The 14,835-nt window shown below is 23.9% G+C and overlaps 1 protein-coding gene across 1 annotated transcript in view; it reads left to right on the forward strand.

Annotated features, from left to right (window-relative positions):
• The first annotated feature begins 305 nt into the window (after positions 1–305).
• LOC122856564 (protein PFC0760c-like) overlaps positions 306–14,835 on the forward strand; it is a 42,879-nt gene continuing 28,349 nt past the window's right edge. The window contains exons 1-2 of the mRNA XM_044158245.1: positions 306–470; positions 551–711. Of these exons, the coding sequence (XP_044014180.1) occupies positions 306–470; positions 551–711 (326 nt within the window). The remainder of the gene's footprint in view (positions 471–550; positions 712–14,835) is intronic.

The following is a 14,835-nucleotide window of genomic DNA, read 5'->3' on the forward strand; positions in this document are numbered from 1 at the left end:
AATGATGATGTTTAATTAATTTTTCAGTATGCGCAGATAGGCAGAATAATTTCTTCTATTCACGCTATGAATCATATAGATTTTATAAGGGTAAAGCTCGATCAGATAAAGAATTACATGAAAAAGAAAATGATTTTAAATACCTAATTAATCTTTGTGGATCTCATTTGAAGGTTCTAAATGTAGAAGCATATCCTTTTTCTAAAATAATGCCATTTATTAATACTAATTGTCTTAATCTCAATGAACTTATATTACAATTTAAAGAAATTAAAGATCATGATTTTAAAAATGTTTTTTCTAATATGTCATATCTTGAAGTATTGAGGATTAATTGGCATTGTAAAAATTCTACTCTACCATTGACTTTAGTCAAGTCATTAGAACAAGTTGTTGGAACCTTAAAAGAGTTAGGTCTTTCACGTGATCAAAATCAAGATCATCTCTGCTTACCAGATTCATTGGCTTCCGTAAGTTTAAATTTTTTAAATATTATATTACAGTAAAAAATTTTATTGAAATTTTAATTAATAATTTATTTGTTTTACAGGTATTTCCTCAATTAATCGCTTTGAAAAAATTAAATATAATTAATTTTGAGCCAAGCCAATTATTACTCCAGTCGATAAGTGAAATGAAAAATTTGGTACATCTAAGATTCATGTGTTCTTGGCTGAACAATGATCCAGTTTTTGATGAAAAAATTAATATGTATCCAATTGGAAATTTACAAAATCTCGAGACATTTTATATTAATTTTGATTGTGGCGTTACAGATGAATTTTTAATTAATCTTTGTAATAATGCTAAAAAGTTAACGCATTTGGATATAATTGGTAAAAATATAACCGATAATGGTATGATTGCACTTGAAAAATTAAAAAAATTAGAATCACTAAAATTTAATTTAAATGGATTAGAAAAGAATGAGTTTATCACAGATCAATCAATTCAATGTTTAGTCCATAAAAAATTGGAATACTTGAATTTATCCAATTGCACTCGAATCACTAATAGTTCAGTGCTTAAGCTTTTCAAAAATTCGCCAAATTTATATATTTTATATGTTAGAAATACAAACATAACTTTTAAAGTTGCTAGAAAAATGTTAGAGTTAACAAAATATCATAAAAAACCATTATTTGTTTATGTATCTTTTGAAGATCGTGATGATATTTTCAATTTATTAGCACAATCAGATGTTTTTTTTAAGTCAAATTTTAATACTCGTAAATACATTGATGTACTGATTTAGATATTCACTATTTTGAATATAAAAAAAAAATTGATTCCGTTTCCTGACATACAAGCTGCAATGGTTCGTTTATTCCCCGAAAAAACTAAAAAAGTTCTAGTTGTCAAAACAAATTACAACTATTATTAAATAATAGTTTACATTATATAATACCATATGGATTAGTAACTATATAATAATTAAAAAACTTGTATTTTATTTAATTTGTTTGCTAGTTTAATATGCTATCTATTTAATAAATATAATAAATAATTTTGAAATATTTGAAATATTATTTTGGACCTACGTCGCGTCACCTACGTATTGGATTTCTCTCCAGAAAATTAAAAAACGCTCACATTTTTAAAGTAATTTTCAGAGACACTTCGTGTTAGGACAAAAAGAAGCGTATTTTTGATCTCTTTAATTTATAATTATATCTTCGATTTTTTCTCAAATTATTAAAGTTACCAGTGCCGAAATTGTTAAAAACCTTTTTTTCTTTTTTTTTTTTTTAAATATTAAATAACTTTATCTGTAAGCGTGATCGATTTGCACTGACTAATTAGAAGTTAGAAGAAGAGAACTCATAACTCGTAATCTAAAAGAATAATTAAAAAAAATCATCCTTTATAGATCGTTTAGAATTTAATTTCCAATAATAATCCACGAGTGACCTCATGTCTATCTGCAATAAGTAGCGATGAAGAGAGGCTTGAAATCACATAACAATTTTTCAGTCGGGGGCCATATTGTGTGTCATTTAAATGAATATTTTAGTAAAATTTACTTGAAAACACAGTAAACACTAAAACATTCAGTACGAAAATTTACCGTACTAATAATAAATACAACGCGCTCTAGAGAATACGAATTTTTACTCATTTTTTTGGCCAGTCACAGAAAAAAAATTAATATTACAAATCACAAATATTACAAATCATTGTAATATTTTTCATAAAAAATTCATAAAAAAAAAAAAGTAAAAATGTTGACGTAAAGAACATACATAGTCTATATTTTCATATATACACCGTAAAATTTTTCAAGTTAATATTTACTATATTTATAAATGTTTTGTATATAAAAAGGCAATTTTTGCACGTAAAAGTTGGCACGTGACGCAAACTAAAATTATGGAAAATTCATGCAAAATATACAACTCGATAACGCACTCAACTAGCACATGTGCATACGAATATTCAAATAAACATATTCACAAGTGTAATAGAAATAAATATCACTAAATATATTATAACCTCATATTAATACAAAATAAAACAATCAATAAATTTCAAATATAAAAATTTAATTTTGAACCTATCCATTCAAAATAAATAATATTTAATTAAAAAAAAATTATGACAAAGAAAATAAAAAAAAAATATGCCAAATATTTTGAATATAAATATAATATAAAAATAATAATTTAATAAAGAATCTCATGGCCTATTTTATAGGTCATTCACCAGTAAAATGAAGAGCATCGGAATTTTTCATTTTCTTTTAAAAGCCCAGGTTTTACATCTCATAAACGAATACCGGTCTTTATTCACGAGAATTTTAAATACGAATAAAAACCCTGTGTCCAATACATTTATATTTCAATCCTCAAAACCCTCCTTGACCCCCCATTATATTGGGCATATTTAATGTGTATAACCATCAGGCGCCACTGTGCCAAAATTTAATATTTTCATGACGCATTTTTATCTACAATTTCATTTATCTAATTCAATTGAAAAAATTGTATCAATAGTTGTTTAAAATCATTAATTTATGTAATTTTTTCAAAACTCTGGAAAAAAAAATATTTTTGTGGTAGGTTAAGGTACAATTGTCTTTAGTCATTCCTAATTTTTAAATTGTCAAAAAAAGCTCAGCGAGTTTTTTTCTGATGGTGACTTCAATATCTCATGTATTTACTCACTGAAGAGTTTCAATATTTTATTTCTTTCTACGGTATATTTCCATCTGCGTTATTTTAATACTTGAAAAAATAAATATCACGTGGAAAAGTATAATATAAATTATATATAATATTTTTCAACTCGGGCATAGATTATGTATAAGTTTTATATAAATAATACATAGTTTTGGGCCTATATATTGAGTATGTATAATCTATATATAGTTTATACATAATCTACATAAAATATATACAAAAATTTTTTTTTTTTGCTAAATTTTACTTATGTATATAACATAAGTGTATTTCAATAAAAGCAGAATTTTCTCAAGGCTTTTTTTTTTTAATTTTTTCCTATTAGAAAAAGTACACTTGACCGCTTTTATTCGTGATTTGATTTGATAAAAATTTTTAGCATTTGTAAATATTAATTTGAAAATATATCTTTTGGAGAGGCAGCTGGTTAATAATCTTTGATATTTTTAATTTTTCATATTTATTTATTCATATATTTATATTATATAATTTATTATGAGTATATGTAAATTTTCTCTTCAAAATATTATATACAAATTATGCATAAATTATATATAGACTACAGGTTTAAAAAAAATATCAACATAGATAACATACTATTCAGGTGTTTCATATATATTATACGCGTGAAGTTTTCAATTTAGAATTGTTTGTCTTTTAATTTTGGCTAGCTTTTTTTTTTTCTCAGTTATTTGTGTTGAGACGTTGCTAGGGTGATCAACAACAAGTTGGAAAAAAATTGATCGTCAATCAACATACATCAAATATCATTAAAAAAATTTTTTTAATTTTTAATGTTTTTTTTTTTTGTCTCAAAAAGCTATTTTTTCTTCAAAATGATTTCGAAAAATAAATTTGCATTTTCTTTCTAAAAAAAACTATATTTTCTATATTTGATAAATATTTTTTTTTATTGAACTACATCCATACTTTTATTATTAAAAATGAACAAATTTGCTAATTCACATCATTTTCTTTATTAAATTACATACATAAAAATTTTAGAAATTTTTTTTATATATAAATTGTATTTAGATTATGTATAAATTATTTATAGATTATACATACCAAATAGGCCCAAAACTATGTATTATCTATCTAAAATCTATACATATCCTATACAAATTTTATGTATAGACTATTATTCTGCATTTAATTTTATTATAATTTTTAATTTCATTATTTACATTATTAACATTATTTTTTTTTTTTTTTGTGTATAAACAGCAGAATTAATTATCAGCAATATTTAAACAATTAACATTATCATCAATATTTGATTTATTTGTTGTTGTTAATGTTGATGATTAATTTAGGAAGACTCCTTCTTACAATAAATTAGAATAATATACCATAATCATACCAGTATTTAAAAATGGTTTGAAAAGACCAAAAACTTGGTAAAAAAAAGAGTTCCCCTGCCGGGATTCGAACCTGGATTTTTTGCATACCGGGTAAACGCCTTGACCTCTAGACCATGTTTTCTATTTTTTTTTTTTTCAAACTATTTTTTTGTTGCAGTAACTTACTTGTATACAAAAGATCCGGGTTCGAATCCTGGTAGGGGATTTTTTTTTTTTTTTTTTCAAGTTTCCGGTCCTTTCAAACCATTTTTTTCTAGTAAATCTCCAGTAACTCACTGGTATACAATAACATTGGCTGTGTCTGATGGGAGGTCTCGGTTCAGTTCCGTCTCACTTAAGGCGCTTCAATTGTACGGTTAATTGGAGAACTAAAAGTAATGCGCCAATCGGGTTTTTTCATCACCTGTAATTCTCTAACTGACCGTACGACAAAAGCGCCATAATTGAGACGGAACTGAACTGAGATGTCCCATCGAACACAGCTAGAAAACTAGAAAACTTCTAGAACATAATTCTTTGGGCCGCATGCAAATAAATAATTTGCGAACATCGTGCAATTTAGTTGTATGGTCTCACTCAACCTGAACGGTTTCATAAACGCTGAATATACGTTTCATTAACACCTTTTCAACAAATAAATTTATCAATTATTTTTCTATATTTAAAAAGTTAATTTTTATTAAACAACAAAATGCGTAAGTATTAAATAACTTGTGTTAATTTCCGTTGTATAAATTTATTAAATTTTATATTAATTTATTTTTTTTTTGTTTTTGAATTCAAAAAAATAGCTCATTATTCAAGCTATTCATCATTAGTTGAAGGCGATGTCATAATGTCTTTATTTCATCAAATAAAACGTGACAATGGTTTTTATCAATATAATTTTAAATTTGTTTCTACAAAAAAAATTCTCGATGAAAACATGTATGATTTCAAGAGTTTCTTGTATAATTATGTTGACCAAAGAAGATCTCTCATTATTAACCACCAATTTTTAACAATTGTGTTAGGAGAAAAATATCAAACACAATGTGTTGTCAACTTAAAGAGCAAGTCTGTCATAAAATATCCAGATGTCTGTGAAATTGGAACTAAAATGAAAGATCGCTTACAAGTTATACTTGACTCAGATGAGTCAATGTAGCTTATAAATCTATACTCCAAATAACATACCCGGTAAGTTAAAAAAAAAAAAAAAAAAAAACTTATATTTAATTTCAAAAAGGTTTTAGGTTTTGCTAATTTATTCTTTTGTTTTTTTTTTTTGCAGCACCAAAAAGACATAACTCTGTTCAACTGAGTAGTTACATACTGGTATGATTATTAATTTTATAATAAATGTGGATTTCCAAGCAAGAATACAAAAATTCGAATTTATTGTAAGAATGAGTCTTCCTAAATTAATCATCAACATTAACAACAACAACAAATAAATCAAATATTGATGATAATGTTAATTCTTTAAATAATGCTGATAATTAATTCTGCTGTTTATATACACAAAAAAAAAAAAAATAATGTTAATAATGTAAATAATGAAATTAAAAATTATAATAAAAATAAATGCAGAATAAAAGATATGCATGCGTTTAATAAAGAATGAAATATTATGTATGGTAAATAATTTGTAAATAATTATTTTATTCAATATATAAAACTAAATAAATTATCTTTATGTTTTTATATTTGAAAAACATAGTATAAATTTTTCATATATGTAACTTGATTTGACTCAAGTGACATAATCCTTTTTTTTTTCTCCTTATTTCGTAGAAAGAAAGTTAGTGTATATTATTTATTTTCTATGAATATAGGTTAAAAATTAAAATAAAATTTTTATATTTGGAATTTAAATTCCAAATAATTAATAATTATTAATTGTTTTATCTTGTATTAGTATGAGGTTATAATATATTTAGTGATATTTATTTCTATTACACTTGTGAATATGTGTATTTAAATATTCGTATGTATACATGTGCTAGTTGGGTGCGTTACCGAGTTGTATATTTTGCATGAATTTTCCATAATTTTAGTTTGCGTCACGTGCCAACTTTTACGTACGAAAATTGCCTTTTTGTATATAAACATTTATAAATATAGTAAATATTAACATGAAAAATTTTACGGTGTATATTTTTGCGTCCAGAAAATATAAACTGTGTATATTGTTTACATCAACATTTTCGCTTTTTTTTTTTTTCATGAATAAATGTGACTTGCTGGGTCAATGAAAATACCACCCACATTTTCCCTTGAGAATTATCATTTTCAGGGTTGGAAAAGTTTTGTATAACCATTGCCTCAAATTATTTAAAGCTATATTTACCACATGTAATCACGAAAAATTAAATCGTAACTACGTGAATTGAATATAAATTTTCATTTATTTTTTTTATTTTTTATATACTAAAAATAAAGAATATTTTATGAGTTATTAAAATTTAAAATGTCGGTAATATTTGCTAAACAATTTAGTTTTATAATTACATTAAATAAATTTATTTGTTTGTTTTGAAAATATTTATTTATTTATTTAAAAAAATAAAACAAAAATAACATTTTACTTTGAATAAATTTATAAATTTATTTTCAATTATTTTAAAAAACTATTGATACAATTTTTCAATTGAATTAGATAAATGAAATTTTATTAAAACGGAAATTAAATTTTATAAAAAGTTTTTTCGAATATCGTATTTTATTTTTTCAAGTATTATTAATAACGCAGATGGAAATATACCGTAGAAAAAAATAAAATATTGGAACTCTTCAGTGAGTAAATACATGAGATATTGAAGTCACCATCAGAAAAACTCGCTGGGCTTTTCAGTCGTAAAGGTACTTGAAATATATATAAAAAAAAAAATAGCCATTGCATTGAGAGTTGAAATAAAAAATAAAATGTAAAGAAAGTTAGCTGAAAATCTACTCTGAAATTCTGTTTGACAATTTTTTTTCATTTTATTATAACTGAGTATACTAAAAAAAAATGTTGACTGTATATAAAAATACAGAGAAAAATAATTTTGTGTTAGCTATCGTCTATCGAAAATTCAAAGAACAAAAAAGCACTTATAAAAGTTGAGAATCAAAACAATGTTTACAAATAGACAAAACAATAAAAAAAAAAAAAAATGAATATAAAACATTAAAATGTACAAAAAGTATTTTTTATTTTTATTTATCCATTAAAAAATCAAAAGTTAAAAATAAATATATAAAAGTAAATAAATTATCTTTGTGTTTTTATATTTGAAAAACATAGTATACATTTTTCATCTATGTAACTTGATTTTATTCTTTTTTTTTTCTTTCTCATTTCTTGCAAAGAAGGCTAGTTTATCTTTCCAGAAGAGTAGAAAATTGTAATTTATACAATGTGACTCCTTTCTCGTCCACTAACATTGCAATAATATAACGGCATAATTTGATTTTACCAGCAGCTTATACTGTGTAGATTTTGCGTGAGAAAATAACAAGTGAAACAACAACAACACACCACTAAAAATACCACAAAATAATAACCCAGATGATAATGCATTGTTTTTAATGTATAAAATATATATAAATTGTTTTTTTAAAATAGAAAAAAAATATTTCGACAAATAACATAGAGCAATATATATACTATTATTGAATTGAAAAATTTTCAATTGTTGATAAATCTTTTGAATTTTTTTTTAATATAAGAAAATAAATAAACAGTAAAAATATTTCAAAATGAGAAAGCAAAAAAAAATAGCTAAAAGCAGCACATTGATGTTGTTTGATCGGCTTTATTAAACTTTAACGTGACAAAGATATTGGGATATCATAAAAACAGTCAAAAAGAATGAATGGTGGTGTTAAAAAAGGGATGGAATATCGCTAAAAAAGCCAATATGGATGCATGAGACAATATTACAACCAAACAGACTCACTGTGATGCATGAGAATGAGAAGATTATATAGAAAAGTCTACAGGAATATAAAAAGAATATAAAAAACAAGCGAAAAAAATAAATAAATAAATAAAATTGGGATGAAAAAGGTCGAAAAATAATCCGACAAAAGCTCACTTAATCAAAAGCTTTCAAAAGCTATAAAATTTGTTACAAAATTATATATTTTTTATATTTTTTTCTTTGAAATTTTTGTATAATTTTTTGCACAATTTAAACTTAGTTATTTAGAGATTTTTAAATTAATACAATAATAAATAATTGTACTAAAAACACTATTGAAAATAAAATTTATTTTATTATTTTAAAATACACAAGTTTTTCAAGTTAAATTGTAAAATTTATATGACGTTTCCCAATTAGTCTTAGTGAAAAGCTCAACTTAATTAAGATAACATAAAAATTTTTCTAAAGAAAAATAAAATGTACGTTTACTTGATGAGTTTACACGTAATAAAAATAAAATAAATTTTTCTTTAATGTAAAAATCATTACAAAAATGATGTTAAAAACGAAATGAAAAAAATTTAATTAACCCAATATTTTTATAGCGAAATAAAAAGAAATTTTAATTAAAAAAAAAAAAATTCAAATTATTGATTAACTGCGAGTAACAATTGTTCCACAATTTCAGTGAAAATTTAATAATTTTTTTTTTCAAATAAACTTAACTTTTAATAAGTCTAAAATATTTTAAATCCAATGGATATTAGTGTCCAGTATTTCGTTATAAATATAACCATAAATACAGTGTTTAAAATATTTTTATTAATCCCAAAGTAGAAAACGAGGGATAACAGCAAAAGTTAGTTGCCAAGTAATCGTTTCATATATGTATTTGTGTGAGTGTGTTGGTATTTAATTTAGCCTATGTAAAAATACATAAACATGTAAACAGAAAAGGTTTTAAAGTACCAAAGTAAAAGGGAAAGTGCCAGCTAGACCGAAGAAAGTGTGATGCAATCATTGTTATGCAAGGGGTTGAAAAGGTCCTGTGGAATCCGGATATAGAGTGAAACGTTTTACCAACATGAAGGGTGAGGGGGACAGATGAGGTGAGGTTTATTTACTTTATGAGATTACGTGAATACGAGCCCTTCACGGATTACTAACCCATAACTTTAACTGTAAATATTTCAAAGTAAAAAATACCAAAAAAAAAAAAAAATTATCTGCATAAAAAAAAATATAAATTTTTTACATAATTTATGTTCTTTAATTATATTTTATTTGTCGACTTTTTTCATATTCCTTTGACACTTGTCATTTGATTTTTATATTTTTTTTCAACGATGAGTTTTACTAATTAACGTTGATACTTTGTAATTGACATTTTTTAAAATTCAAGTAAAATTTTCTCATGTGAAAATAATAATTATTTTATCTCTGTAAAATATATATTTTTTTTTTTTTAATTTTCATTTAAGTCATGATAATTTTATTAAACAAACAAAATAAAAATAAAAAATAAATAATATTCTTGCTTGGGTAAAATTTTACAGCCATGAAATTTTAATCAGAAATCTTGTCTCGTAGTTGACAAGAGATAAAATAAAAATATATAGAAAAAGTTTCTTTGACAGTGTGTCTGGGTATATATATTTTCATGATATAAAGTAATTTGCATTATGAAATTGCAATGTCTATTTTACGTGAATTGTATCTTGATATAAAACTTTGATATATATAAAATACAAAAACTCAAGTAAATCTATATGCATATTCAATAATAAATTTTATATATTTTTGAATAATTAATTTACCTTTTAAAAAAAAACACAAGAAAAAAAAATTAAATAAATTTATTTAAACTGATTTTTCAACTTTAAATGTCACTGCTAATTGACATACATATATCAACTCATTAACAACTTAAAAAAATAAACAATTAATGATGTTTAAAAAAAAAACTCATCAGTGATACAAGTCAATATTAAGTCAGACGAGCTTTAAAGAGTCATGAAATAAGAAATTAATGATATTTAAAAAATTTATCAGTGATACAAGACAATATTGAGTCAGACAATTGGATAAAATACCCAAATAGTAAATCAAGTTCCATTTAAATTTTTGAAATGACATTTAACTGAGATATTTTCACGTGAATTTCAAATATTATCTGTACAAATACCAGTAATAGATATTATTTTCAAAAAAATTTTAAATATTTATTTATGTATTTCAATTGGTATTTACCTGACCACAATTTATTTTATTTTATTTATTTGTTTTTTCATTATGAAGACTAAAATATTTTTCATTTCATTTGCATTGTTTAGTAGTGGTTTTTATTTTTTTTTTATCATTGCCATGAGCTTCTGAAACATTTTTAGTAAATAAGAGAAAAAGATACATATGAAAAAGGCAAAAAGGTGGATTGCGTTACAAAAATGTCTGGGTTTTGATAATGCTCTATATATAGATATAGAAATTTTCCACTGGGGAAATCGTTGGTCTGTGGCATACGGATAACGTGACCATCGAGCCCAAGAGCATAATCGAATTCGTACGAGAAAAGCACTCCAGCGTGAGTGTCCATCAGAGCTTTCAGAAGCCAAAAAAAAAAAAATGAACATAGATAAGAAAAGGAGAGAAAAAGTAACAGAGAAAAAAACATACTAGACTGAAAGCCAGATCGTTTTTTTTTTTGTAACAATAAAATCAAATGGTTCGCTTTTTCTTTTATCTGGATTTTTTTTTTGATTGCGTATGCAGTTGTGTATTATATTAATCTACTTATCTGTGATATCTTTTTTAGCACTGCACTCGTTGAAAGTATTTAATCTTCAACATAATAACCACTTGAAGTGAAAAAAAATATAAAAATAAATTCTATTATCCTGGATTATATTGATAAATTATGTGACAGACACATTACCATTTTCAATATTATTATTTTTATTTAATCGTTTGGTTCTAACCATATTACAAGCATTCAACCGCATAAAAATCGTTAAACTAAATTTCGGTATATTGAAAGTCGGTTACGGAAAATTGCATTCGAGTTAAGAATGTTGCAATTTATACAGTGGTGTATATACAAACTGAAAATTCAATTCAATTCAAAGAAATTGATGAAAATAAAAATAAAAATTTTGAAATACAGTTAAATTGTTTAATAAAAAAAAGAAAAAAAAATTAAAATTGGTATATGGTCTTGATGAAATTTCATGAATAATGCAGTTGGAAAAATGTTGATGAACATTTTTTTGTTTTTTTAATTTTTTTTTGTGTGTGGTGAAAAACCGAATGAAACATGGACGATAAATTAAATACCCTTGTTGAGAGGTGAAGTCCCTTCATCACGTCACACACTTAACAAACTACAATTCGACGTGTTGCTATTTCCACAAATTTATTGTGAGAAAAAAGAAAGTATTTTCTTTTTTTTTTTAAATGCCATGTTGGAGTTTAAATAATTTTTCATTTTTAATTTATATTTAAATATAAATAAATATAAATAAATATAAATTAAAAATTAAAAATTAAAGGTTGAAAAAAGTGTTACCAAACAAAGATCATTCAATATGTAGTTTTGAATTTTCCAATATTTGGGTTGACAATTTTTTTTTATAATCAACCTCGAAGTTTTAAATTAATTTTTATTTTTTTCATTTGTAATTTTATATTTTTACATGTCTGTCAAAAAAATATTTCTAATCAAAATTTTAATGAAATTATGCTTCTAGTATTAAGACAACACTTGAATATAATTACTATAAAAATTTTAAACGGTAACGCTATTGGTACCAAATACGGGGAAATTTACGGGGACATTTATAAAGGCTACCGAAAAACTTACGGTAAACATAGCCACCATTGTGTGTGAAACTCATAAATGTCCCCGTATTTCCCGTAAATTTCCCCGTATCAGTGCCAATAACGATTTCGAATTTTAAAATTTAATTTCAATTTAATTTTTTTTTCAATTTTATATTTTCCGTTACCTGTCAACGAAATTTGACATTTTTGGCTGCAGGGGATTTTTTATAATCAACCTAGAAGTTTTATAAATTAATTTTTATTTCTTTTTGTAATTTTATATTTTGGCAAGTGCAGTGTTGAAAAAATATTTTTAATCACCAATTTAATAAAATTATAAAACACTCAAATATGATTCTGCAACGTTTATAATTTAATTTCAATTTTTGTGAATTTTTTTTCTATTTGAATAATTAAATAATAATTTTATTGAGGTTACTTTAAAGTCGAATTTTACATGAGTAAATTATTTCAAAGATTACTAATTAGTAATGAGTAAATTATTTTAAATATTACTAATTACTAATCTTTGAAATAATTTACTCATGTAAAATTCGACTCGAAATCAATAATTATAAATTTAAAAAAAGACTTAAATTATCGATGATCAAGTTGACTAAAATATTAATCTATCGAAAGAACTAGAAATCAATTTGTTTCTAAACTTGCTTGTGTTTAAAAAGTTTGATCCATCATCCCTCCATAAATTTTCGCTAATCATGATAAATTTAGTAGTTTCAAATAACACGAATCCACCAACTTTTAAATGTAATATTAACAGCTTGTATTGATATTTATATACTGTACTTAATAAATGTCCTTGTTTTCTTTCTTTTAGCTACTTAATCATATTTTTTCCTCACGTATTTCTCATTAGTTTCTTAAACAACGTGCAATGTTCATCGTTGAAGTCACCAACTTTTTTATACATCGTTAATAGAAACTTTTCATAAGAATATTTCAGCACCTTGCCAAGTGTTAGTCAAGAAGTGAAACTAAAGAGAAAAGATGACTTTTAAGCTAAAAGAAAATAAAAAAAAAAAATACAGATAACGATAAGAACTAGTTTTCAGCGACCGTGGCATTTAGATAACGTCCACAAGAAAGTAAAACGATATTTTTGAGCTGCAAAATTTTCTTCCTTGAATATTATACTCTAAACTCTATCTATATATATAGATTAAGTCTTGGTAAGAATAAAAATAAGAGAAGGGGATAATTTTAAATGTTCAGAGGATAGTTGTTGGACGATGATGATGGTATAAGGGTAGTAATTAAGCTGAGAAAATATTGGAGCGTATAATCAGTATAAACGTGAGTCGCTCAAGTGACTTTTGCACTTTTGTACCCTCTCTATCTATTGATCATTTTATATCTTTTGTGTTTATTCATTCATCCGTTATACAAAATATAATTAATTACCAAAAAAAAAAAAAAAAATAATAAAATACAATCATTTAATTATGAAATATTTATCAAAAATACGAGAGGCTATTCATCGCTAGTTGTTTTTTATTAAGAATATTTATTTACACATTTCTACACGTTAATATTTTTTGGAGAAAAAAATTCTTGCCTCGATTCTCTGCATGGATCAATATGGAAAAAATTAGGAGTAATCACGGAGAAATTCCAAGTAATCGCGAAGAAACTCGGAAAAATATATAAAATTTATTTTTTTAATGTTCAAGTTTATAATTTATATTTCAAAAATATTATTGCAATGTTTTTTTGTATTTAAAAGTTTTATTTTTTATAAAAAAAAAAAAAGTATTTACTAAAGTTTATAAGAAATTTAATTTATATATTTTTGAAAAGTAATTGTTGAATTATTGTACAGGGAAAATTATATTACTTGGTTGTCTGACACTTTGAAATTCATGTGTGTGTGTTGCTATGAAAAATACCACACACTGTTACGTGAAACATGGAAAATTATGAGAAAGGAAAAAGGTCCTTACGAGACATGTCTGCCTTTGCGAACAATGCTCATGAGGTTTAATTTAATGAAATAATACAATTCATCCTGTGACTTTATTTCCTCTTTTATATATCTGACCTCTTTTCCAATTTCTTCTGATTCTCTTTCTTTCTCTCTTTATCCCTCTTTTGCATTTATTATTTGACATGTTGAAATTATTTTTGAGAATATATTTTATGCAAAAGTTTAAATAAATTATTAGTAGGTCATTTTTAAAAATTTATTATTCAATTTTCATAATGTTTTATCAAACATTATGCTATTTTAATTTATATATATTCAATTGAATTTTTAATCATTACATTAGTGTCAAATTTAATGACAAAAAAATGTACATTTTTATCGTATAAATTACTGTTGATTAATTAAAATTTAAAATATTATTTTACATCAGATATGTTGAATGAAATATTTATAAATCGTGATTAAAAATTTAAATCACAGATTACTTTTTGATATTCAAGATTTTGGAATATTTTAATTTATTTTCTTTTTTAAACATTAAATTAGTACGAGTAAAAATATATGATATAAAAAAAGAGTATCTAAAAAATACTTGAGACTGAGAATTCTTGCTCCCAAGGTAAACGTTATCTCTGACT

The sequence above is a fragment of the Aphidius gifuensis genome, linkage group LG5, assembly GCF_014905175.1.
Source record: "Aphidius gifuensis isolate YNYX2018 linkage group LG5, ASM1490517v1, whole genome shotgun sequence".
NCBI classification, from domain to species: domain Eukaryota; kingdom Metazoa; phylum Arthropoda; class Insecta; order Hymenoptera; family Braconidae; genus Aphidius; species Aphidius gifuensis.